We start from the raw sequence: 24517 nt of genomic DNA on the forward strand, positions 1-24517 counted from the left end.
GAACTCCACGTCATCAAATGCACACATGTTCTCTTGTATAAGCAGTCTTCCCCACATATCTGATGGAATTGGGATTTGAATGAGGATAACCTTCTGGACAATACCGCACTGTGAGCTCTCATGTCCGCAAGGAGTTGCTGGATGGGGTCACATGACTCTCAAACTGATGAGGCTGTAACATGAATCTGTGTCTCAGATCGCTGTTTAGCTTAATGGCAACTATGTTAAATAAGGTGCACTGCTTATTACATTATTAAATGAATAGCCTTTTCCCTGTATTTCCTCTGTATTCATGAATAGCATTGTATTTATTTTTCCCCTTATTAAAATGTAAAGAAAATCAATATTTTTAGTTTGTTTTAATTTTCACACAAGCAACATCTGATTGTCAAATGAACCAGAAATAATCCCCCTCTACACCAGTGCTTCTTAAATGTGTAGAATATACAAATATATTTGCTTTCTGAACAAAAATCATCACTTTTCATCCTCACTAGCTTCTGTGTGCTGCTCTTCGGGCAGCGAACAATACAGCTCTGTCAAATCTATAAATGGCAGTAAAGAGGCTGTTGCAATATTAGTATCTGATATTCTTCTGTCACTGTAGTGTGTGCTGCATTTGGAAAAAAGAGGGGTACAAACCTTTTTGCTCAGTTCGGGTTAAGAGTAATAATAATAATAAAATACTCTCCTAGCTGTGCCTACAGATCACAGATCTTTCCTTACTACCCTAAGCACCAGGCCTACTCTTTGAAGAAGCTCACGGTGCATTTAAGATATACAATGCCACAATATCATAAAAATGGAACTGAGAGAATTGTCTTGAAAAACCATTAGCTTTGAAGGAATGTCTAGACAATTGTATCAACAAATGCAAATAATTTATGCTTCTTAGTTCCTTTCCAACGGATGGCCCCATGCTGAGTGTACACAAACTCAGAAGAAAAAGGCATGTCACAATTATACGAGCAGGGAGGGTTATGGAATCACACAGAAATTCAAGTTAATCTTGACTAGAACTTCAGAAATTGCTTTCCTGCACTCAGCCAGAACAGAGTTGCCCCCAGTTTGTTTTAGCCAGGGATTAACATACAAGCTTGTGAATGGTTAGCACAATTCGCTGAACATGGCTCCCATTCAGTTTTCATTCATTTCAATGGAACTTGTGTGAGAGAAACACTTGGTAGATTGTGCCCACTGGCTCTGAGAAGGTGCGATGATGGAAGCTCCAGTCTTTCACTGATAGAACTATTCACTCAGTAAGAAAATTCTTTTTTAAATGACCCTCAAATTGTGTGCAATCTCTTATAGTAACCAGCCAGTTGATTTTGGAATCAATGCTTTTTTGAAACGTATTTTAAGGCACTTCAGTAGGTATTCTAAATATATATGTATCTATAAAAATAAAATAAGTGCTGAAGCAACATTCACATAGGCCCATCTTCTGAATTGTCTTAGTGTATGTACAAAAGGGTACATATATACATTCACTGGATCTCTTCCATCGTTATACTTTCACTGGCACCTTGGGCTGCTTTGTTAATTTCAGTGCCTACAAACATTAAACAGAGCATTAGTGTGTTGCATTCATAAAAGCACAACTAACCAACATAATGTACTTGTTACATTTACATCCAGTCTCTCTTCCAAAGAGTCCAAGGTGGTGTACATGATTCTCCTCCTCTCCATTTATCCTCACAACAACTGTCAGTGACCTGTTCGCCCTTAACAGAAATTCCTAGGGCTAAACAACCCAGGAATTGGCACGGCTACACGGGAGCAAGTGAGTATGCTGCCTCCAGCCTGCTCACCACTTCCGCTTTGAATCTGCATTCTGAAACAACCTAGGAACACCCATTGCTGGGTTTTTTTTTGTGACATGTGAACCCCAAACAAGTTTTAACCCAACAACAAACCATGGGGTGTTCCCAAACATGGGGGCGTTCCTGGGTTTTTCCAGAAAGTGGAAATAGGTGAGCGGGTAGGAGCCACCATCCTTGCTTGTGTGTGCTCACAAACAACCCATGGTTTGTTAACCATGGGTTGTTTGATCATGCAAACCAGGCCAGTGACTGGCCCAAGTCACCCAGTGAGCTTCATGGCCAAGCGGGGACCTGGACCCAGATCTCCTGTGTCCCAGTCAAACACTCTAACCACTACACCACACTAGTAGCAATGTAGTTGCTACTAATTGTTTAAAGGCTTCCCTGGGCAACAGCAGTAGATGCCAATGCTCTGACCACACCCTCCCCGAGGGACCTGTGATGCTGAATTGCAAAGGTAGTTGCCTGCATTCTAGCTAGTTTCCTCCTCCACTGAAATAACCCTCAAGAAAGCATTTATCTCTGGGCTTAGCAGGAGCCAAAGAAGATTTTAGCTTTGTTTCAATCACTGTTTCATCACATTGTACCCTGGGCTGCAAAATATAATTCTTTCCTTTTCTCATTTCCTCGTACCTGGAGATATGACACTGTCTTTTTCTCTGCCACTGTCAGACAACATACCCTACTCTCACTCCTGGTACTTCCAAACTGAACTCACACATCTGATATAACATGGATGGTAAAGGCTGGTAACTTTTAAGTAGAGTTGGAATCCACCTGTTGAAACTTTCCTGGGGAAAAGAAATTATGGATTATCATTTCTCATTAAGAATTCTTTAGAGTGGCCTAAATTGTTTTCCCTAGATGAGGAAGAGAAGAAGAAAGAGTGCAACAGTGGGCTTCCAAAGGAGGCAATAGCTTCTTTAGGAGATGACTAGCAGGGCAGAACTGGGCAGTGAAGGCTTCTTCTTGAAAAGTTACAAAGACAGCAGCACTACTTTGTTCAAATACACTTTCCTTGAAGTAGAGGAAATCTGTCATTAATCTTGTGTTGAAAGTCCTCGTTTGTTTGCTTGTTTGATAGCTAGCGAGAACATAGTACTGGATGTTTTTGTAAGTGCTTTTTGTTGGCCTGGTTTCAGGGCTAGTGCCAGTGTTCATTAATCTCTTGTATTCCAAAAATACCAAATGAGAAACTGCAATAGTGGAAAGGATCCGATGGTGTCAGGTTGGTAGTGCTACTGACATTGTGCTAGCAGAAACCAAGGCTTGTGTGATGTAAATAGTGCTTGCTAGTGCGAAGGGAAGACCCAGCATGCTAGAAAACGCATTGCATATGTCTTGGTTTCTGCTAGCACAATGTAAATAGTGCTAGTGTCTGGACATCATTGGATCCTTCCCTATGTACACAAATATGAAAACTGGTTGTTCCATTCAAGCTGTTCCATTCAAAAACTGTTATTTACTGTACCCCTAAAAAGCCTCAACAGATTGTGAAGCAAGATATGGGAATACATCTTATATTTTAATGCCCATTGTTTGTTCTTAAAAACAATTTGGCAAGGCAGATTCAGCAAAAGTTAAAAACCAACCAACCAATAGAGCAATAGATGGCACTGCCCTTGTAAAAACCGCAACATTTCTTTGTTAAATTTGAGCATTAAGATTAATTGTACTTGATATTAGGAATGAAAATACAAATATTTCTGATCCTGTTTGGGAAATAAGATCTTTACGTCAGTGTACTACAAATTCTGTTGCACTACTTGCCAAGTAGAAACACCCTCTTTTTGAGGAACCTCTAAATATTTAAATTCTATTTCATGAAGAGATCACATCTTGGTATCATAATTAAAGCAAAGATGTCAGAGGAGCTGAGTTCAGTGACTGGATAACAGTTTTCCACCATGAGGGAAGTGCCAAAGTGAAGCCAAGGCGTTGATAGAAAATAAACATCAAGGTGAAGATGACATGTTTACTTTCAAAACAGGAGACCATTATCTAGGCACAACATCAAAATCTATTGTAATTATTGCTACTGAACAAAAAACTACCTTCCTGATTTACAAAAATAATAATATTGTCATATAATTAGAATAATATTCTTGGGAAAATAACATGGAAGACTAGAAGAAGAACATTTGCATGGTAAAATGACAAATGATCAAAATAAACCTGCCAGGCAGAGTAGACTGATTAAACTCGAGAGACCCAACTGGAGGCCTATTATGGGCACATCCAGAGAAGAGAGGTAGAACCCCTACTGTCTTAGGAGAACATAAAGCAGTCCAAGTCTGGGCTTTTGAGACCTTCTTAGGCACACTTGCATGGGTGAAAGAAAAGACGGGTGACAGCAATATTGGGAGGGGAAGGTTCCCACTAGGAAGATGGTCTGGCTAACAGTGGTTGAGTCACAAATTTGTGCCTTGGGAAATATTCCCTAAGCTACAGAAGAAGTAGCTGGATCATCACATCTCACATTTCTAACCGATATTCCCATTTCAAGCTCTTCTGCCCTCATTCTTTATAAAATCCAGGCTGAGGAAAAGCTGGCATTTCATTCCACAAATGGCTTTACCAAAGGCTATTGTACTGGATGCATGCCTAAGCTGTGCAGAGTAACGAGGGGGAAATGTGGCATGGTGCTATCCACAGTGAGCATCTCTAGGCATGCCTGCAGGCCCTATTCATGGATGTACTCTTTCAGGGCACATATGATTGCCAGCAATCCATGTTCAGCCCAGGCTGATTTTCTGCCCTGCAGATTCGTATGGTTATGGAGCTGGTTCTGACAGTGTAATCTGAAAAATCTCTGTAGCAATATAGTTATCAAGAGTTCTCCCAGGCCATGCCATTCCTGCTTTTGCAGAGATTTTGAATATGCCCAGTTTAGTCCTAAAGCAGAATTGTCCATCTGTCCATCCATCCATCATCTATTGAACTATGCTTACAGTCACAATTTCTTACCTTTTGTCTAGAAATCATCCAAGATTTTATTGTTGGTACCAACACACTGCCTAGGAGGATCTGAGCCGGGTGATAGATAAGTAAAGGGACCGAGATTAAAGATAGGTGCTCATAGCCTTCAAATACTATCTTCAGCATTGGTATTCCTGTGGGAAGAAAGATAGTTAAGTTGAAGAATGTTTTGATGCATTTTCTATGTAAAGGATCATAGGAAAGCATTTTTAAAAACATTTCACTAAGGTTTTTTAAAGAGATAAAAAAAAGATAAAAAAGATATTTCACAAAGACTGAAGAACAGAAGTATCTTGTAAGTGGCAGGAGAACACGAGTTCATAATAATTCCACAGTGAAGAAAAGTGGAGACTGAAAATACCAGGGAGACTCTAAGCACAAATCTACTGATTTGAAAGCTTCATTTTTTCAGCCAGAGGCTTAATGCAAATTGGTACCCTGCTAGAGGGCAACTGTACAGATCGTGTGTGTGTGTGTGTGTGTGTGTGTGTGTGTGTGTGTGAGACATACATCTCCCTCTTGCTTTTCTTTATCTCTGTGTCAAATTGCTTACCTCCTCCTTTATTCATGATATTCTTTAGGGCAGAAGTGGGCAGAAGGTTGACTGGAATTTACTGGAAGATCTCTGGGTGATTTGCAGTAGATCACCAAAGGTTTCTGTTCTCAATTGATTTAACAGCAGCAACAAAAAAGCTCCCCTTTTAAATTAGGCTGCTCTAATGGAAGAAAGCTGTGAGTGGGAAACAGAAGTGGATTTTTGTATGTGAATTGAGTGTGAGCTCAGTTCTGGTACTGAATACGAATTCCATTCCTTGTTCCTTCGTTCTAAGAGGATGTCTTCCCTCTAGCCCCCAAGACACTATTTTGCACCTGGCTGGCTCCAGTTTAGGTTCTATTAAAAACAAAGTAGATCCCACAAGCGTGAACTACTCCCAGCCTTGTCTTACGGCAGTGTGATACTACTGCAGGGCCTGCTGTGAAAGGGGCAGTCTACATAAAAAGTGCACTTGTACCTTGGAATGGAAGAGGAAGGCTCCCCATTTTGCCCAACATATTTCAGACAACTGGTACCACAAAAGTAATAAGTCTGCTGATTTCACAGAGTTGGAGATTGGGATTGCCGTGATGTCTAGAAGAGGCTACCAGGGGGAATATTATTTCGGAGAACTCATATGTGTCTCTTGGAGCAATGTATTTTTAATCTAACAGGGCATGACCATCACTTTCTCTCCACAAGAACTGGTACTTTGCCCTCCATTTACCTAGGAGTAAACTCCATTGGATTCAAGTAGATATGTACAGGATTACATTGTACAAAAAAAGAGAGAGGATTTTACAGTTACAGTAGACCTATGTTTGCCACTGGAGAAACAAGAATGAGGAATGGTTTCAACTACTTAAAATCCTCACATTTATGCTACTTTCAGTTGTCTCAACACAATATTCTTAACATTTCTTGGTTGATAAAGGGGGGACAATAATCAATTCAGGAGGTTAAAAACGTTTAAAACAGTAGTATTCAACCACTCCTGCCAATATTTTAATGTGCAATGTAGATACTTTTTTTGAATGATCCTTAAATGCACTAAGGAAGATGTTATATACTATAGTTGCTAAATGCTCCCTTAATTTTAGAAAGCTGTTTGAAAAATCATCTTAGATTTTAAAATGATTAAAACACTTTGAAATCAAGCTCCATGTGTTTAAAGTGGCATGCTTATAAACTAAAAATGCCAAGTTAAATCCTGCAGTTTTGCATGAGGAAAAGCAAGACATTACTTTAAAAACTACACAAATATTTGTGTGCTCTTTTGATTTTTCTGTTTTTCATCCAAGAGGGGAGGCTAGGTTCTTTGAACAGTGTTTTAATACTAACAAGGAAACAAAGCCCTTCGTAAATCCCAGAGTCCTCGAGTATTTCAGTTCACAGCATTTGGTAATGTAACTTTGGAACAACAACGGTGATTCAAGCTATAGTGACAGGAGCAGGTGCCGCTCTAACAAAAATAGTAAAGCATGGAAGAAAAATTTAAATCTTCAAGATGGGTAGCAAAGAACGAAGGTGCTAAGCTAAAAGGATCTGGTTATCTTTATTTTGATCTGTCCATTCCAGTTTCTCTCATCACTTGTAAGTACATAAATTCTGATGTAATGGAATGTGATAGGTTCATCAACATTAAATCTGTTCAGTAAAATTTGCACAGTATCTCAGCACATGTAGTTTAAAAAAAATAAAAAACAAACAGCAAGTCCAGCCAGACTCTTCTAAAGTGTTCTCAAAAGTTAAGAATAGCTTTTTTTTTTTTTTTTACAGAATTTCAGAAAAAGGTTCATGTTGTTCCATCAGATCAGCCATGTATGCACTGTTTCCTGTGTTTGCTGCTTTCAGCTTTTTAAAAGAGAAAATAGTTGGAATGATTATTCAGACCAGATTACCAATGTAACTGGTGTAGTCTGAAGGCTCGACAGAATACACATATAACAAATGAAAAAGGAATTCTACCGTAGCTTAACAATTTTTCAGCTACTGTTCATGGACTCGAAGGAAACAAATGAGACAAAGCACAGCATCTAGCAGGGAACTTTGGTATAATCCCCCTTCCTCTGTGCATTTCCCGACATCTTCTGCAGGGAGAGTCTGGACGGGGACAAGACTGTGCTTTTGTTTTGTAGGCTCCTGAAGAGGGACACACTTTCTCCCCCAACTAAGTATCATCTTCTTCCATGTGTTTAGGAGAGGGGCAAATAGCAGGGTTGTGTTCTGAACACCAATTCTGCTTGGGACATAGCAGGATAAACCTTTTCCTCCAACAACACCTCTTGAGAGTAGAGATATGTTGCTTATAATCAAGTGTGCTTTAAACTGTTTTGCATCTTGAATGCAATCCTAAACACACTTACTACTGAATATGCACGCTTAGGATCACACAAACTACACGTTATGCAAATCATGTATCTTTTTATCTTTATCTTTTATCTTTATCTTTTTTAAAAAAAAGCTTATTTTTTTTTTTTTTTTACTCTAGCGTAAATGCATGTGCCCAATTCTGAATGGGACCATTGTACTGTGGGGGAGGAGGATTAAATGCCCCCCCCCCACTGTTTGTTTCTTCAAATGCCTTGCCCCATCGACACCAGTGGAAATTTTTTTCTCTTTTGTTAACACCCCTGTAGGGACAGGGGGAGGATTTCAGGAAGCAAACGGTGGGGAATATTTAATCCTCCCCTCCTGGAGCACAGTGGTCAGGTTCAGAATTGGGCCCATGTGCACTTAGACTAGAGTAAAACAAAAGACAAGCTTCCGCTACATGATTAGAATGTGTAGTTTGGCTCATAGTTCTCTGAATCTTCTGGATGATGCAATCCTGTATACTTAGATGCAAGTCCCTCAGAGTGCAATGGGACTGACTCCCTGGTAAGCATGCTTAGGATTGCAGCCATAGCATGTAAGTGCTTTACCATCCTTCGCCACAACAGCATTTGAGGCTAGCCATTTAATACTCTCATCCTATAATAAAGTTGAGACCTAGGGATGCAACTTGGGCTTTTATGGCGAGAACTACCAGAAGTACAAGCTGGGTTTCGAAGAGGCAGAGGAACTAGAGACCAAATCGCCAACATTCGCTGGATCATGGAGAAAGCAAGAGAATTCCAGAAAAACGTCTATTTCTGCTTCATTGACTACGCTAAAGCCTTTGATTGTGTGGATCACAACAAAGTGTGGCAAATTCTGAAAGAGATGGGAGTACCAGACCACCTTACCTGTCTCCTGAGAAACCTGTACAAGGACAAGAAGCAACAGTAAGAACCAGACATGGAACAACCGATTGGTTCAAAATTGGGAAAGGAGTACGACAAGGCTGTATACTGTCGCCCTGCTTATTTAATTTATATGCAGAGTACATCATGAGAAACGCTGGGTTGGATGAATCACAGGTCGGAATTAAGATGGCTGGGAGAATTATCAACAACCTCAGATACGCAGACGATACCAAGATCATAGCATCTGGCCCCATCACTTCCTGGCATATAGAAGGGGAAGAAATGGAAGCAGTGACAGATTTTATTTTCTTGGGCTCCAAGATCACCGCAGATGGTGACTGTCGCCATGAAATTAAAAGACACTTGCTCCTTGGGAGGAAAGCTATGGCAAACCTAGACAGCATAGTAAGAAGCAGAGACATCACCTTGCCGACAAAGGTCTGTCTAATCAAAGCTATGGTTTTCCCAGTAGTAACGTATGGCTGTGAGAGCTGGACTATAAGGAAGGCTGAGTGCTGAAGGATTGATGCCTTTGAACCGTGGTGCTGGAGAAGACTCTTACGAGTCCCCTGGACTGCAAGGAGGTCAAATCAGTCAATCCTAAAGGAAATCAACCCTGAGTGGTCCTTGGAAGGACAGATACTGAAGCTGAAGCTCAAATATTTTGGCCACCTAATGCGAAGAGAAAACTCTCTGGAAAAGACCCTGATGCTGGGAAGGACTGAAGGCAAAAGGAGAAGGGGACGGCAGAGGATGAGATGGCTAGATAGCATCACTGATGCAATGAATATGAATTTGAGCGCACTCCGGGAGAGAGCGCAGGACAGGAAGGCCTGGCGTGCTATGGTCCATGGGGTCATGAAGAGTCGGACATGACTTAACAACTGAACAACAACAAAGAACTGGACCCCTTCATGGATCACTGCCTTGTTGTGGCAAAGGGGCTTGCGTAACTCAGTGACGCCATAAGCTATGCTGTGCAGGGCCACCCAAGACTGACAGGTCATGGCGGAGAGTTCTGACAAAACGCGGTCCACTGGAGAAGGAAATGGCAACCGACGCCAGTATTCTTGCCAAGAAAACCCCATGGAATGTAGCACAAGGCTAAAAGAGATGACGCCGGAAGATGAGCCCCTCAGGTCAGAAGGTGTCCAATATACTACTGGGGAAGAGCAGAGGGTATTTCCAAGTAGCGCCAGAAAGAGTGAAGCGGCTGGGCCAAAGCCGAAAGGACACTCAGCTCTGGATGTGTCTGGTGGTGAAAAGAAAATCTGATGCTGTAAAGAACAATATTGTTTAGGAATCTGGAATGTAAGATCAATGAATCAAGGTAAGCTGGAGGTGGTCAAACATGAGATGGCAAGATTGAACATCGACATCTTGGGAACCAGCGAACTAAAATGGACAAGCATGGGCGCATTTAATTCAGGTGACCATTATATCTACTACTGTGGGCAAGAATTCCTCCATTTCTTTGCATTGTTCATTTAAGAAGGCCCTTTTGTCTCTCCTTGCTATTCTCTGGAAATCTGCATTCAGTTGGGTATATCTTCCCCTTTCTCCCTTGCTTTTCGCTTCCCTTCTTTCCTCAGCTACTTGTAAAGCCTCATCAGATAGCCACTTGGCTTTCCTGCATTTCTTTTTCTTTGGGATGGATTTCGTTGCTGCCTCCTGAACAATGTTACGGACCTCCGTCCATTGTTCCTCAGGCACTCTGTTTATCAGGTCTAATCCCTTAAATCTATTCCTCACCTCCACTGTATATTCATAAGGGATATGATTTAGGTCATACCTGAATGGTTTAGTGGTTTTCCCTACGTTCTTCAATTTCAGCCAAAATTTTGCAAGAAGCAGCTCATGATCTGAGCCACAGTCAGCTCCAGGTCTTGTTTTGACTGACTGTATAGAGCTTCTCCATCTTTGGCTGCAAAGGACATAATCAATCTGATTTCGATATTGACCATCTGGTGATGTCCATGTGAGAGTTTCCTCTTGTGCTGTTGGAAAAGAGTGTTTGCTATGATCAGCGTGTTCTCTTGGCAAAACTCTATTAGCCTTTGTCCTGCTTCATTTTGTACACCAAGGCCATGCTTGCCTGTTATCCCGGTGATTTCTTGACTTCCTACTTTAGCATTCCAATCCCCTATGATGAAGAGGACATCTTTTTTTGGTGTTAGTTCTAGAAGGTGTTGTAGGTCTTCATAGAAGACCTATGAAGAGTCGGATACGACTTAACGACTGAACAACAACAACAACAACAACAAGGATTGGAACCCAGATTTCTCAGGTTCAGTACAATATCCACTGGATCAATGTGACACCAGGATATAGAACTTCTTCTTTTTAAGGTGCCATCTCCTATTGGAGGTTAGCTATCTTTACAGCTATTTTTGTTTTTGATGCCACTGCCCTGAATAGTTGTATAGAAGTACAGCTGAACTGTTCCCTCAGATTCTTTAACCATGATGTTTGTCTTCTGCCTACTGATCTTTTTCCTTCCATTTTTCCTTGTATAATGAGTTGGAGTATGGTGTATTTTTTGCCTCGAATAATATGACCAAGGTATTGTAACTTTCTTCTTTTGACAGTCTTTACCAATTCTGTTTATTTGTTTACTCTGCATAGCACGTTCTCATGTGTTACTCAATCAGTCCATGGTATTTTCAGCATGTGTCGGTATGTCCACATTTTGAATGATTCGATTTTCCTCAGATTGTTCTTCTTAAGCGTCCAACCTCCATGCCGCAAAATAATATTGAGAACACGTACCATCTGACCATCCAAATCCTTACTGCAAGATTAAGGTCCCAATTACATAATAATTGTTTCATTTTAACAAACGCTGTTCTTGCCTTCTCCACTCTTGCGTTTATCTCTTGTGTTTGTTCATTTCTTTCCTTGAGCCAAGTATTTATATTCTGTGACTCGCTCAATTGGCGTATTATTTATCGTAATATTAAATGCAATAAAAGGCTCTTTGCTTGTCACCATATATTTTTTCTTGGTATTTATTTTAAGGCCATACTCATTACTTACTTTATTAATCCGATCTAGTAATTTTTGTAACTCTGATACATTATCTGTCATTATTACTATGGTGTCATCAGCATATTGAACTGTGTTAATTATTTTTCCATTGACGTTTATGCCAGCCATTTATTTGGCAAGTGCTTCATTAAATATAGCTTCAGAATATAAACTGAACAGCAGAGGTGATAGGACACAGCCTTGTCTTACTCCTCTTTGAATTTCTTCAGACAACTCTCCACCTATATGAACTGAGGCTGTTTGATTCCAATACAAATTTTCTATAATCCGAATCTCTTGACTATCAATATCAGTTTTTCTCAGTATGTCAATCAACTGCTCATGATGAACTTTATCAAATGCCTTCTCATAATCAATAAATCCCATGTATATGGGATATAGAACAACCACAAAAAATCCATCCTGTCAAATATTTTACAAAATGCACAAGGTAAGCAATTAGCCCTAAGGCAGCAGCCTTTGCTAAGACTGATTTAAGCAATTTGATAGTGTCCAAAGAGCCCTAATTTCCATTTGGTGATGTCATATGACTGATTTCATTGATTCTGATATAAACACATGACGCTAATTCAAATGGTCACTCCGTTAGAATTATGCTGTTTTCCTATCATCTTTCACGTAGTAATTCAGTTCCAAGTTAACTACTTTCCTTTAGTCTCATTAAAAAGATACAGTTCCTCAATTTGCTTATTGACAGCCATAGGACCAACCACGTTACTAAATGTTCTAAAGCGTCAATGAATTTCTTGCTCCAAAATCGCTGACATGTCTTTTGGGGGAAGATACTGCAGATGATATGAGAAAGAGAACATGTACAGGTATCTTCCAAGTTAAATGACCAAAGGGTACAAATAACACAGTTGAAAGCCACCGTTTTAATGCAATATTTGGACTGCACACAAGTGTTATTCGTGACTATTATTTTTTATTGCAAACTGTCCAGGGATCATTGATGAAAACAAACAAATAAAAAATGGTGTCCCAAGTGATCAAGGCACTTCAGAAAATAGGAGCACAAGCTACGCAACACAAGATTGGGGCTGTGGAGATGAAAAGAAGATGAAAAGAAGTTTCCAAGAGTGCCATCCATTGTTAGTTCAGCCTTCCCTAACCTGCTGTCCTGCAGATAGACTGGACTACAATGCCCACCATGGGAATGCAGGTGTAAATTAAATGTTCTGTAGACTGTGGCCATGAAGGGGCCATCTATGCAACATTACTGACATAAATGGCCCATTTACACCTGTAATGTTTTGTAGATGGCCCCTTTACGGCTGCAATCTACACAACATTTAATTACCAGAAGAAGAACAGTTGCCATTTTAAAAGAAAACGGTGACTCCTCCAAGATGGCGATGGCTGCAGGCATCCCCCATGGGTCCAGGTAAGGACTGGGGGGCTCACACACCTGGGTGGGGGGTGGGTGCTTCGGCTGTCTAGATCTTGTTTTGGATCTGGAGGCCGAAGCGGGTTGGCCTCGCTTTGGATTGGCCCAAGGCAAGTTGGAGCTGATTTGGAGGCTCCAAATCAGTCTCTGAAGTGGGTCAGGGAGTCCCTCCACAGCCCTAGGAGACAGCTGTTTGTACAGTGTCTATATCCTTTCACATTTACCAATGAGTTGACCAACAAAACAGGGAACTATTACAAAAAATGACTAGTTTTTGTTTTCCCTTACAGCATGTAGCTTGGCTTGTGTGTTATCATCATCTGAAGCTATTTCTTGTGCAGGCACCTTCCATGGAACACCTGCTGTATGTGGTTGGTGCATAGGCTGATCTCTGGGGGACTAGAATATGGATGGCTGGGTACCTAGTGGCAGGGGAATGGATCAGGTGGACTTCAGTCTCCTCCAGTTCAATTTGTCTAACAGAAAGCAAAATTTCCTATATTTAGTGTCCTGATTCTGTCCTAAGGTCATAGCTTGGCCAGCTCTAGATCAAAGAAGGCTACTCTTTAAAACTAGCAGTCAACTCAAGCACAATTATCCATCACTATGATGGCACCCTATGTAACCTCACACATCCCTTATATCTTCTCTTTCCTCTTTATGATTGTTCCTTTTACGTTTAAGCAAGACTCCTTTTCCCCATGGAAATAGCACACTGTACTTCACAACATTTTGTTAGTTGTAAAATACATTTTTTTTAAACCTTGCAAGATTATGAAGATATTTTCAATGAAGTTTAAATATGGGACTCTTTGCATCTTGCTATCACTGCAGCCCTATAAATGAAGAAAATAAATTTTAATGCTCCAAGGTACTGATTCTGTGTCACCATGGTTGACAGGATCCAAGCAGGCTTTAGGAGATGGCATTTGACTTTATGAAAGTGAGCATTCTGCATGCATTTACAATTTTACAGGGACTCTAAGCTGTCATGCTGAAAAATGTTTATAAAACATTAATCAAAAATGCCTCTTTAATATAATGCATTGTCTGAAAGATGTTAGAAGGCACATATTGTAAATGGATTCTTTTTTCTGACTGAAGTAATTTCTACCAAAAGCATTTCCCCATTGCTATAGAAGTACACAGTGAGGATAGATAAAGAGCACTTTCTCAGCACATTACTACCTGATCCAAACACTTGGGAAATCACTAATGTACAGCACACCATATTTCCATGTCACACATGACACATTTGTCTAAAATTACCCAACAGAGTTTGACATTGCAGCCTATTCCATCGCTGAGCTTTCAACTGACATCTGCCAAGCAAGAACTTCAAGTAATAGCTTTCTTTCTCTAGCAAGGAACCAAGAGTTTTCTTTTATCCTATACCCATGATGTAAATGATAAAACAGAAGAACTTGAGCTCAGGTTCACCCTCCACCAGTTTTAATATGTTTATTTTATGCTCCCTAGATTTCTGTGCTTTCCCCAGAGTAGCATTTGTCACTTGCCATTTGCATTGCTACGATTTGAGACACTTCACTTTGTTACTACCAAAATATTGGTTATCTGTCAGATAAATAACACATTCCCCAAATTATTGCTAGATGTCACTTTTACTTGCTCTAGCATTTAAATGTATTTTCCCTCAGCAGATGCATACCAACAATTTATCTCAGAAGGAAGTCTTATATTATTGAATCACACTCCAAATCACTTATGTATACATAAGACATATTTTACTTAAAGAAATATACTTGGCTGTATAGCCTGTGATTGTTTTTCCTCCCTTCAAAATAATACTGCCAGATCTGAAGAAAAAGAAAGGCAATCCATGGAAGAGTGCCTTTTCCTGTCACTTCCCTGCTGCCTCCTGTATTACATTTCACTACAAAACACATTCATTGGGCCATTTAAGATGGTATAATCCAAGGCTTGTAAGAGTGAAAAGTGTCACTTGTACATACAGGCTTGTACATGATTGTAATGACCCACAAGCCTTTTAGAAAACTGGAAGAAAAATGAAAGTAAAAACAGAAATTAGGACACAGGCCGTTGGCTGGCACTGATTTGTTTCACATTTACTGTACAGTGATGCGTAGCAAAAGCATGCAACTTGCACTGCTCCTAAGCTCTGTTCTGTAGCAAAGTGCTATTATGCATCTGAGCCACTCAACAGTATGATGGCTGGTGCAGTTGCTTGATCTTCCCTGTATCTTGCCTGAGCCTGGAGTTGTGCTGATGCTGAGTTTGTCTCATGCTATTCAATCCCCAGTTTAAAGAGCAAAGGAATATACGTTCCCCTCATAGCCTGTGCAGACATGTTGCTGATTCTCTCCCACTTATTGCTGTAATACATCCCCTATTCTTTGGGACTATCGAGAGACCATGCCATTTGCCAGGTCTTGTGGCACATGTGAAATTATCTCCAGCTTTGTTTATCATCAGCCCTAAATTAAATCTTCAAATTCAAGCACATTGTGAGTGGCTCCCAAAACTGAACTTGGTCTGTCTTTCCCTCACAGTATGATGTACAAACTCCAAATGCAAATATAGATCAAGCATCTCACTACAGGTGAAAATGCAAACTTTTCACCTCAGATGGGGTTTTAAAAAACAACAGCAAGAATGCCAAAACATTTGAGTGCCTGCTCTTTTTGTAATGTCCAAAGCCACTCCCAAGTCAGTACTGAGAAACTAGTAATCTATTATTAAGTTTCAGTGTCACAGCATTGCATATTATGTGGTTTTGACACATAAGAATAGAAAAAGAGTCATGCTGGATCAGACCAAAGGTCCGTCTACTCCAGCATTCTGTTCATGCAGTGGCTAACCAGCTGCCCGTGGGAAACCCACAAGTAGGGCATGAGTGCAATAGCACTCTCTCAGTTGTGTTCCTCAACAACTGGTGTACATAGGCATACTGAATCTCATATGGGAGTTAGCATATAGCCATCAGGACTAGTAGCCTTCTGCTCCAGGAATTTCTCTTTGATCTTTTAAAACCATTCAAATTGGTGGCCATCACTACAACTCGTGGGAGTGAATGACATAGTTTAACATTACGCTATTTGTTCGAATTATAAAACAACTGTACTAGCCCTACTAAACTCAGAGCAAAGGGACTCACTGGCCACCAAGGAAATCATATCCCATATATACTGTGCAACAATTGAGCATAAACTGAAGATCAAGCACTTAAAATATTGGAGGAGTAAGAAATCAGTTTAGGTTGCATGTGGATGGTAAAATGTTTCCAAGAACTTAAGCACGGCACAGACCGGGTTTGGACAATCAGCAGGGAAAAGAAGTCACTGTGGCGTATTTTCCCTGCCCTGCATGTGCTGCTCACACGCCTGCCATTTCTCTAATTACCCGCGCCATGAGTTGTCATGTTGTTGGAACCCAGTAAGGTGCACAGCAGGGGTGGCTTCCAAACCACCTTGCAAACTATGGCTTGTTGTAGGGTTTCCAGGTTTGGACGTGATGAAACAATCTAGGAACAAGGCATTCCTGGGTTGTCAACTGAAAGTGGAAGTGGTGAGCAGGGGGAGGCAGCGTGCTGGCTTGCTCCTGCATGTCCTGGCCAATTCCTGGGTTAAACAACTCAAGAATTGGCTGTGATGTACGAACCAGGTCTGTATGGTTCCAGGTAATTACTGTCTTGCTTAAAAATATGCCAACAAGTTTTGTGGTACCCTTTAAGGTTTAACAGATTTCTTTTGGTTCAGCCCATTTTACCGGAGGCAACGAAGAGCCATGAAGCCCGTGGAAGCTTACGCCACAATAAATTTGTTAGGTTTTAAGATGGTACAGGACTTTGCTACAATAAAATAAAATGGCTACCCTTCTCTTTGGTTTGCCATCTACATTATCCTTGACGACTTGTAACATTTGCTCCGGAGTCCAGGCAGATGCCATGTGGGGGTTACAAGAGACAAAGGTGCTTTTTCATTTAGAGCCTTTAGCACATCACTGAACAAGGGAGCTCTTCACGCAGCTGCCTAGCAGCCTTAGTCACTATTGAAGTGACTGTCACTGCATGTCTAGTTGATACCTAGTGGATTCCTTTTGCTTCTCCCATAATGATGGCCACACTGACCAGTGTGATTGAAGAATAGCAGATAAACAGCCGTCGTGCTATTTCTGTACGACGTTACAGCCCAGTGTTTCCTCTTACAGGCTCAAGTGCCTATTTCTGAAAATATCATCAAACAAATGATTTGTATATGCTGGAGTTTACTTCGGCTTATGACTTCTCCCAGTGACAGGATGACAAATGTGTTTCACAAGAGATAAGGAGGAACTGAACTCTGTGGGAGTCTGCAAATGATGGCATTTCAAGAGACAGCATTCATAATCTCCATATAGTCTGGGGTGTCTCAAGAAGTCCCCTAAGTGTATTTCCATCGATACTAGCCAGAAGGATAACATTTAAGGGTGAATGCACAAAAAAACATTAATAGATCTGTAAGTATTAATGGGAGTATTTGTCCTCTGTTGATGATTGTAAGGTGACCGTCTATCAATGCTGCAAAAAATGCCATTATGTTTTACCAGGGTGAGTGTTTGTGAGAAATCAGAGCAACTAGGTTTAGGCCACAAACTGCTAGATGGAGCTATGCAATTTTTTTTGCTTTTTCTTATGTAAAGAGGTCAAAGATAAATATTTCCTCAGTACGTTTCATTTGAGAGGTCAATACAGGGTACCCCCTCAAAAAACTTTTGGAATCTAGAAGAAAAGATTTCTGCCTGTTAGTGCCATGACCATGAAACCTAGACACCTGTAACTTGGCATGGATACTAAGACGTCCCTAGGGGTGTGCACCTTGGGGTTATATGGTTTTAAAAACACATTAATTACTTTTAATTAATTTATGTGTGTCCGTGTGTTTGAGGCATGCAGTACCATCTTCAGTCACTAGGTGGCAGGCTTCCTTCACTAAGTGCATAGCTTTGCAGTTGATACAATCTGAAATTATTTTTTAAATTGTTGCAGGGTTTTTATTGTTATAAAATGTTGTACAACACCTTAAGGGCTTTTCAGCAGATATGGCAGTATATAAATGAATAATAATAATAATAATAATAATAATAATAATAATAATAATAATAAATGTCAGTGGGGAATAGTCTGAGGGACAGAGTTATATGGCTGCCCACTCCTCCCTTCTGTGGGACAGCCCCTCACAGAGGAATGGAGTGGGCAGACCCCTCCCTCAAGGGGCCACAGGGGTGGACCATGGCAGGGGCTGTGTGTAGGAATGCTAGTGGCATGGCTGCACTAAGATGTGGTGGGAACTATGTGTCCAACTCTGACAGCAGTGTAACTTTGCTTGAAGGCATCACTGTAAGGGCTATTCCAACCAGTGTGAAGTTGTGTTCATTTGCCAGTAGTATAATAAAGCTGAAACACTTGCCAATTTTTTTGTATGAGAGATGTGATTGTCTCTTGCCCACAGACAGGTTCTCTAGAAGTAATGATTTTGAATCCCAGATTAACTGCAAGGCCACAATAACACTTGGGGAAAACAAGGGGTGAGACACTGTCCTAAGCCCACTGTTTTTGACTAAGGGTGCAATCCTAAGTATGTTTAGACAGAAAAAAGCCCTACAGAATGCTGGGAGTTGTAGGACTTTTTTCTGTCTAAACATGCATAGGATTATGCCCTAATAGGGCAGACCTTCAGGTTACTGATTTACAAAGTTAACATTACTACAGAACCTCTGGGTGCTGTTTTTAATTTCTTTTTTTAAGTAAACATATGGAAAAGTTGGAAGAGTTTGATCTATTTCTCTTCTTTTCAATAGCCTTTCTTTTCAACCTGGAAAAGATGTTTAATGAATAGCCTAAGCAATCTCTCCAGATGCTAACTATGAAACATTTAATGCCAACATCTGAAGACGCTTGCCTCGGATTCAAAAACGCCTACACCTGTCTGACTGTGTTGTATAGCAATTAGTTAACAGAGAATTAAAAAATTAATCAAGTCACAATTAGATTGATTTTAAAAGCCATGCAGGCCCTAAAATGGGACCACAGTACATGTACTATGGAGTGGTGATCATGGTTTAGTACTAGTTTGTAACTGCCTTACTCAGTATTAAGTGATTGTACACAGAGGCAGTGGCCTCAAGCATGACTCCCACTTCATCACTAATAACAAAGGTGTCAGCACTATTAAGGTAAGGTAGGGGTGCAAAACCCTTGGGCTGCCAGTGATCCCAATCTGGCTCATGCTGCTTCCTGCAGGTCACCCACCCATTGTCACCCACTTGCCTTTCATCGCGGTTTGGTTTTGTACCAGGATCCACAGCCCAATTGCAACATTGTGACTGCCACTTTCTCCGCCCCCAACCCTGGCTTTTTTTTTTTTTTTTATACTGTTTGCAGAGAGCTGGAATGTGTTCTGACTTGTTTCCCACATTCCAGCAGCCTTGGGTAATTTCTTGTTCTTTAGTGCATGGCTGGCTGGGTGATGCTGGGAGTTGTAGGGCACCAGGTTGGGGAAGGCTGATCTAGGGATTACTTTCACCAGTGCAGGATCCTTTAAAACACACGTGGAATCAGCTAGAGAAAATGTTGGTCCCAAAACTTTACTTTGGCAAAGGACGCTGATTAATTACATCTGTACTTAAAAGTTTTTTAGGCCAAAGCAATGGGACAGTTGCGCTGTGGAGCATTGCTTTGAGGTAATTTAGATCTCCAAAGGATTGAATCTATTCAAAATCAATATTTGGGGATATTTCAGCTACCCTGAGGCATTGTTATCTTCTTTGTTTCAAGCCAAAGCTAACCTACCAGTTGGCATTTTTAGTAAATAGTAGGATGATCGTATGTTGGATTAACCTATCATTAAGTTAGCATTGATTAATATCTCGGAGACTGACTGCATTAAATCAGGCACTGAACTAATAGCCATGATAGGATTTTTGTCTGATTTGTTGTTAATTGAGGTAGGGAAAAAAAGCTTTAGATTTGGTAAAGCAACATATTTTAGATTTAAATGTTCATGAGTTGGTGGAGATTAATACCAAAGAATGTCCCCTTTCTATCTGAAACTGGATGTTAGGAGCTCCCTTCCACCATATATAACAAAACTTACGAAGAGTAATCTCCTTGGCAAATTTGAACAGTTCTTCCCTGGCAGCTATGTTGTTGTTCAGTCGTTAAGTCGTGTCTGACTCTTCATGACCCCATGGACTTTTAGCCTTGCGATACGTTCCATGGGGTTTTCTTGGCAAGAATGCTGGAGTGGGTTGCCATTTCCTTCTCCAGTGGACCACATTTTGTCAGAACTCTCCGCCATGACCTGTCCGTCTTGGGTGGCCCTGCACGGCACAGCTTATGGCTTCACGGAGTTACGCAAGCCCCTTCGCCACAACAAGGCAGTGAATTCAGAAGAATGAAAGAGCATGAAGAATGATAGTTAGTAAGGGAAAGTTCATTATAAATGGGTAAGATCCTGTTTTAGCCATTTTGGAAATGAGTGTCATGTTTTTATTATTGTAAAAGATATAGGGTATATATTAGATATAATAATGGACTATGTTATAAGCTTATGGTTTTAATTATATAACAAGTGGCATGTCCCACCTTTTTATCATACTACTGAATGACTGGTAACGGCATTTGGCGAAGCAATAAAGATTCTACTCTATTAAGCTAAAGTCTGCAGAAAAACCAACGTAGCAGATAAAGAATAAGTTAGGAACTTAAGTACTATAGCAATAAATGACAGAATACACAGAAAAGACAATATCTGTCTTAGAGATAGACAATGTAAGACCTCAGCAATTTTCTTTTTCATTGGATACAGCTGTCATCCTCAGCAAAACTTACATTACAATATGCATATGCCTCTTTTGGTTAAAATGTCATTTATTAAGTGATTGATGGAGAGTTATGTTCCAGATAGGCTTAAAGATGTTATACCGCCTGTGCTAGATACTTTTATCCTGTCTTTCTTCAATTCAAGGGAGCTCAGAAAATAAAACAGCAACTCAGAAAATAAAACCAAACTCTTACACCAATATATGCAGCAAACAAAACCCCCTTCCGTCTATTAATCAACTGACAGAGAGCAATCCTATGACCCCTAGACAGCATCTGGGGGAGAAAGGGTTTTTCAGTTTCCCAGGTCTGAGCTTATAGACAGCTCTACGAGCTCGTAGCTGGGAAACTGTGCTCCCCGCCCCCGCCCCCTCATATCTGGGCTGGAGAGAACTGTGGCAGCCGCACCTCTGTGCCTGTCTGTGCTTGTAACACAGAGCACGGACAGGGTGAAAAGGGGGCATTCCGTGGGGAGGGGAGGAGACTATGGAAGCTGTTTCAGACAGCTTCCTATGCGGTCTCCAGCCCTGTTTCCGCCCCCTCCCCTAAGCTGGCTTAGACGCCCGGAATTGGGTGTCTAAGGCAAACTGCAGGGCAGCTGGTGCGTGGAAGGAATCCTCTCCTCTGTGCTTCAGCAGCCTCGCATTGGATAGGCGGTTGCCTACAACTTCAGAGGAAGTTGGAGGAGACCGTCTAACTCAATAGGATTGCGCCCTTAATATGCTCAATGTTCCAATGTTTTCTCTTGCCATTCAGTCTGAATGTTAAGACTGTCAATGCAAGTTTAACACAAGCAGAAAAACGGAATATGTCAAGAGTTTTTTCTTCTTTTATGTGTGTTAGACTTTAACACTTAGACCATATGCATTAGGAATTAGGAAAAGATCCATTCATTTTAATTCACTGGGCAACAGTTTTTAAAGCAGTAAAAGAATTGCTGGTGCACTAGCCTTGCTGAAGAAAAAAGCCTTACTCCATTCTATGGATGCAGTCCAGAGCAGACACCACGTGCTCTAGAGTTGTTCTGCAGAGATGAATGAGATTTCAGAATGTGACTTACGGATGGCTATGAAAGGGCTGTTTCACACATTGTGGGGTGGGAGCATGGGTTTGGCCCTGACTGTACACTTGGTAGAAAGCAGCAGCCAGTCCAAGCTCCTTGCCATTTCAGTGACAGAACTGCTTACAGATATGAGTTTTGTCACATTTCCACTACATTTCTGGGGCATATATATCAAAAATTGTAGGTGTACACCTATAAAAATGTAATCACTTAAATTCAGCATTGGAGATCTGCTAATGAAGCGAGGCTTCCATGCATGAGGACTGTGAGGGTGCAAACAGATGTCTTATTTTGCATCCACATCCGTATTGCAATGCTCATCCAGGCTTGAACCAACTGGTTGGAAACATCTCCGATGGGGATGAGCATCTCCATCTGGAGGAACCAAGCTGCTGTTTGCGACTGGGGACATATAACTGAGTCTAATCTTCATTTTAATAGGATGGCTGCAGTGCCATGTGCAGTGCCTTAATGCTATATCCTACAATGCTTTCTGCAACGCCATTTAATGGGATCTCTTAAAAAAAAAAGAAAGAAAAAGATTCACCTCTTCAAACCGTGTCCCCTTCACTTCAGAACAAGGGGGAATGTTTTGTGGCAACTCTACTCAGAAATATATGCAGAACAGCTTGCACAGATACAATGCTCAAAGTGGGCAGAAAAGGGAAGTGGTTTCAAATTAGGCCAGACTCAGTTATGTCCACTGAAAAGGAGTGGGATGGTTTTAGGTCCACCTGAAAAGAAGTTGGATGGCCTCCCAAACCATCTGACCATACTCTGAACACTATATAGATATGACGTTCTCAAATATCATCCTCAGGGTTCTCTGCACTGTGTGCAGGGACATCTGTAGCCAACACCAGCTTGAGATAAAGGAATCTTGAGTCATGAACAAACTGGAATTTCTCCACAGATGAACTGTCAACAATCTGCTAGGTAAAATGAATTTTTTTAAAATAGATAAATTAACTTCAATTGTGCTTCTGGTGGGAGAGAGGGGCAGGAAGGTCTCTAGTGCAGTTACCATTTTACATCAGGATATGGGATTTTAAAAGACAGAGAGAGATTTATAAAGAGGTTTGAACTTGCTGCTGTCATTGAAAACCTGTAATCTGTTTTTAGTGTCTGATCCAATTAAGCATACATCTGGGAAGACACACAACCAAATAAATAATTGGAGAGGTGCAACTCTGAGATGACAATTGTTATTCATTGATCCCTTTCTGCAAGTTGAGATTGAGAGATGTAAACTTCAAGTGAATATTATCTCCTGGGTGAGATTCTTCAGTTCAAACACAGTAAACAACTGTTGTTCTCTGATGCACATTTTAGTACTGCTGCAGGCAAGTTTTCTAAATATTAATTCGAAATCAACTACAAGCAGACTATGGAGATGAAGTGAGAGCATCAGGGAAGCACTCTTGATGCTGGCTTTCCTGTCCATGTTTAATTCAGAGAGCCTGTGTTTCAGGTCAAATAATGATTCCAACATTACACCCTGCTTAATCACATAGATTTTCAATCTCCCATATAACTATTTTTCTTTACTTTGAAACTGTTTCCTAGTTTATTCAATGGCTGTAGCTGCACACTATTGTGGTAGCTAGAATACTGATTAATCCATCAGGGTAAGAACACTCAGTTAGAAAGCACAGTGGGACTGCTATTTCTAGAGTGAAGCTAGAGTAGTTTTCAAACAACTACAAGCAACTATTTCAGGCTATAAGCAACTAGAAGCAATCCTCTCAGACTGTAAGCAGCTGTATGCATTCTGAAAGCTACACCTCAACCAACCTCTGGATGATTGCAAGGGATCTGGGGGCATTCCTCCCTAATCCTATGTTACGTCACTGACATCCCTAAAATTACTTCTGTCCAAAACAATGGCTTGGATTGATCATGCACTCAGGCCAGCCAGCATATAAACATATTTCTGGGATGAGAGCTAACTTTCTTTCCCTGTTTCCACTAGGCAAAGAGCAAGAATAGAGAATAATAATAAAAAGTTGTGTGGCCTTGACTACTGCACGTATAACCATGGAACAGAAGAAGCTGACAAGTTGGAACAAAGGTGATTTCACACTTGAAGAGATAGGGAGATCAGACATCTTTGCTACCACTTCAGGGGTTCTGTAAAAGTACTGGTTTAATCACCATACCTAACCTATTAGGCCAGGGTGGACAATCAACACAAGATAAACTTACAAGGGTTTGGGAGATTGTAACAATATACTACATTTAATCTGCGCTAAGAAACATAATAGTGACGACTCTTAACTCAAACTAGGAAACATTTTTTAAAACACATTAAGCCTCTGCAGGATCCAAATCAGAAAACACAGACATTAAAAAGAAGTGTCAGTTCCTATTCATAAATTAAAGTAAATGGATGAGTCCTGAAGTTTCTGCATATATATATATATACACACACACACACATACACACGCAGAAACTTCAAGATATTATTATAGTATTGGAAAATATATTTATCTAGATTAAAAAACAATCATATGTGTCAGTTGCAGAAATCCAGAGGCAAAAGGACATTACACTAATTATATTCTAAAAAAGAACATACCCACAAATACTCAGTTCTTTAAGATATGCCAGTTATT

The 24517-nt window shown here is 40.6% G+C and overlaps 1 protein-coding gene across 5 annotated transcripts in view; it reads right to left on the bottom strand.

Moving 5' to 3' along the window:
• Window positions 1–344: 344 nt before the first annotated feature.
• The window catches only part of SLC10A7 (solute carrier family 10 member 7), a 205653-nt gene continuing 181480 nt past the window's right edge, over window positions 345–24517 (bottom strand). For 3 of the 5 annotated variants that reach the window (XM_084856218.1, XM_084856217.1, XM_084856215.1), the window contains 2 exons: window positions 4791–4936; window positions 345–1552 (listed from right to left, as the gene is read on the bottom strand). In XM_084856218.1, the coding sequence (XP_084712344.1) occupies window positions 1508–1552; window positions 4791–4936 (191 nt within the window). In that variant the 3' untranslated portion in view covers window positions 345–1507. Of the gene's footprint in view, window positions 1553–2456; window positions 2615–4790; window positions 4937–20111; window positions 20380–24517 lie in introns of those variants that run through there. The other 2 variants (XM_084856216.1, XR_014792101.1) reach the window with 2 other exon arrangements.

The sequence above is a fragment of the Heloderma suspectum genome, chromosome 5, assembly GCF_057233095.1.
Source record: "Heloderma suspectum isolate Gila_16-S chromosome 5, 16-S_ref, whole genome shotgun sequence".
Lineage (NCBI taxonomy): Eukaryota > Metazoa > Chordata > Lepidosauria > Squamata > Helodermatidae > Heloderma > Heloderma suspectum.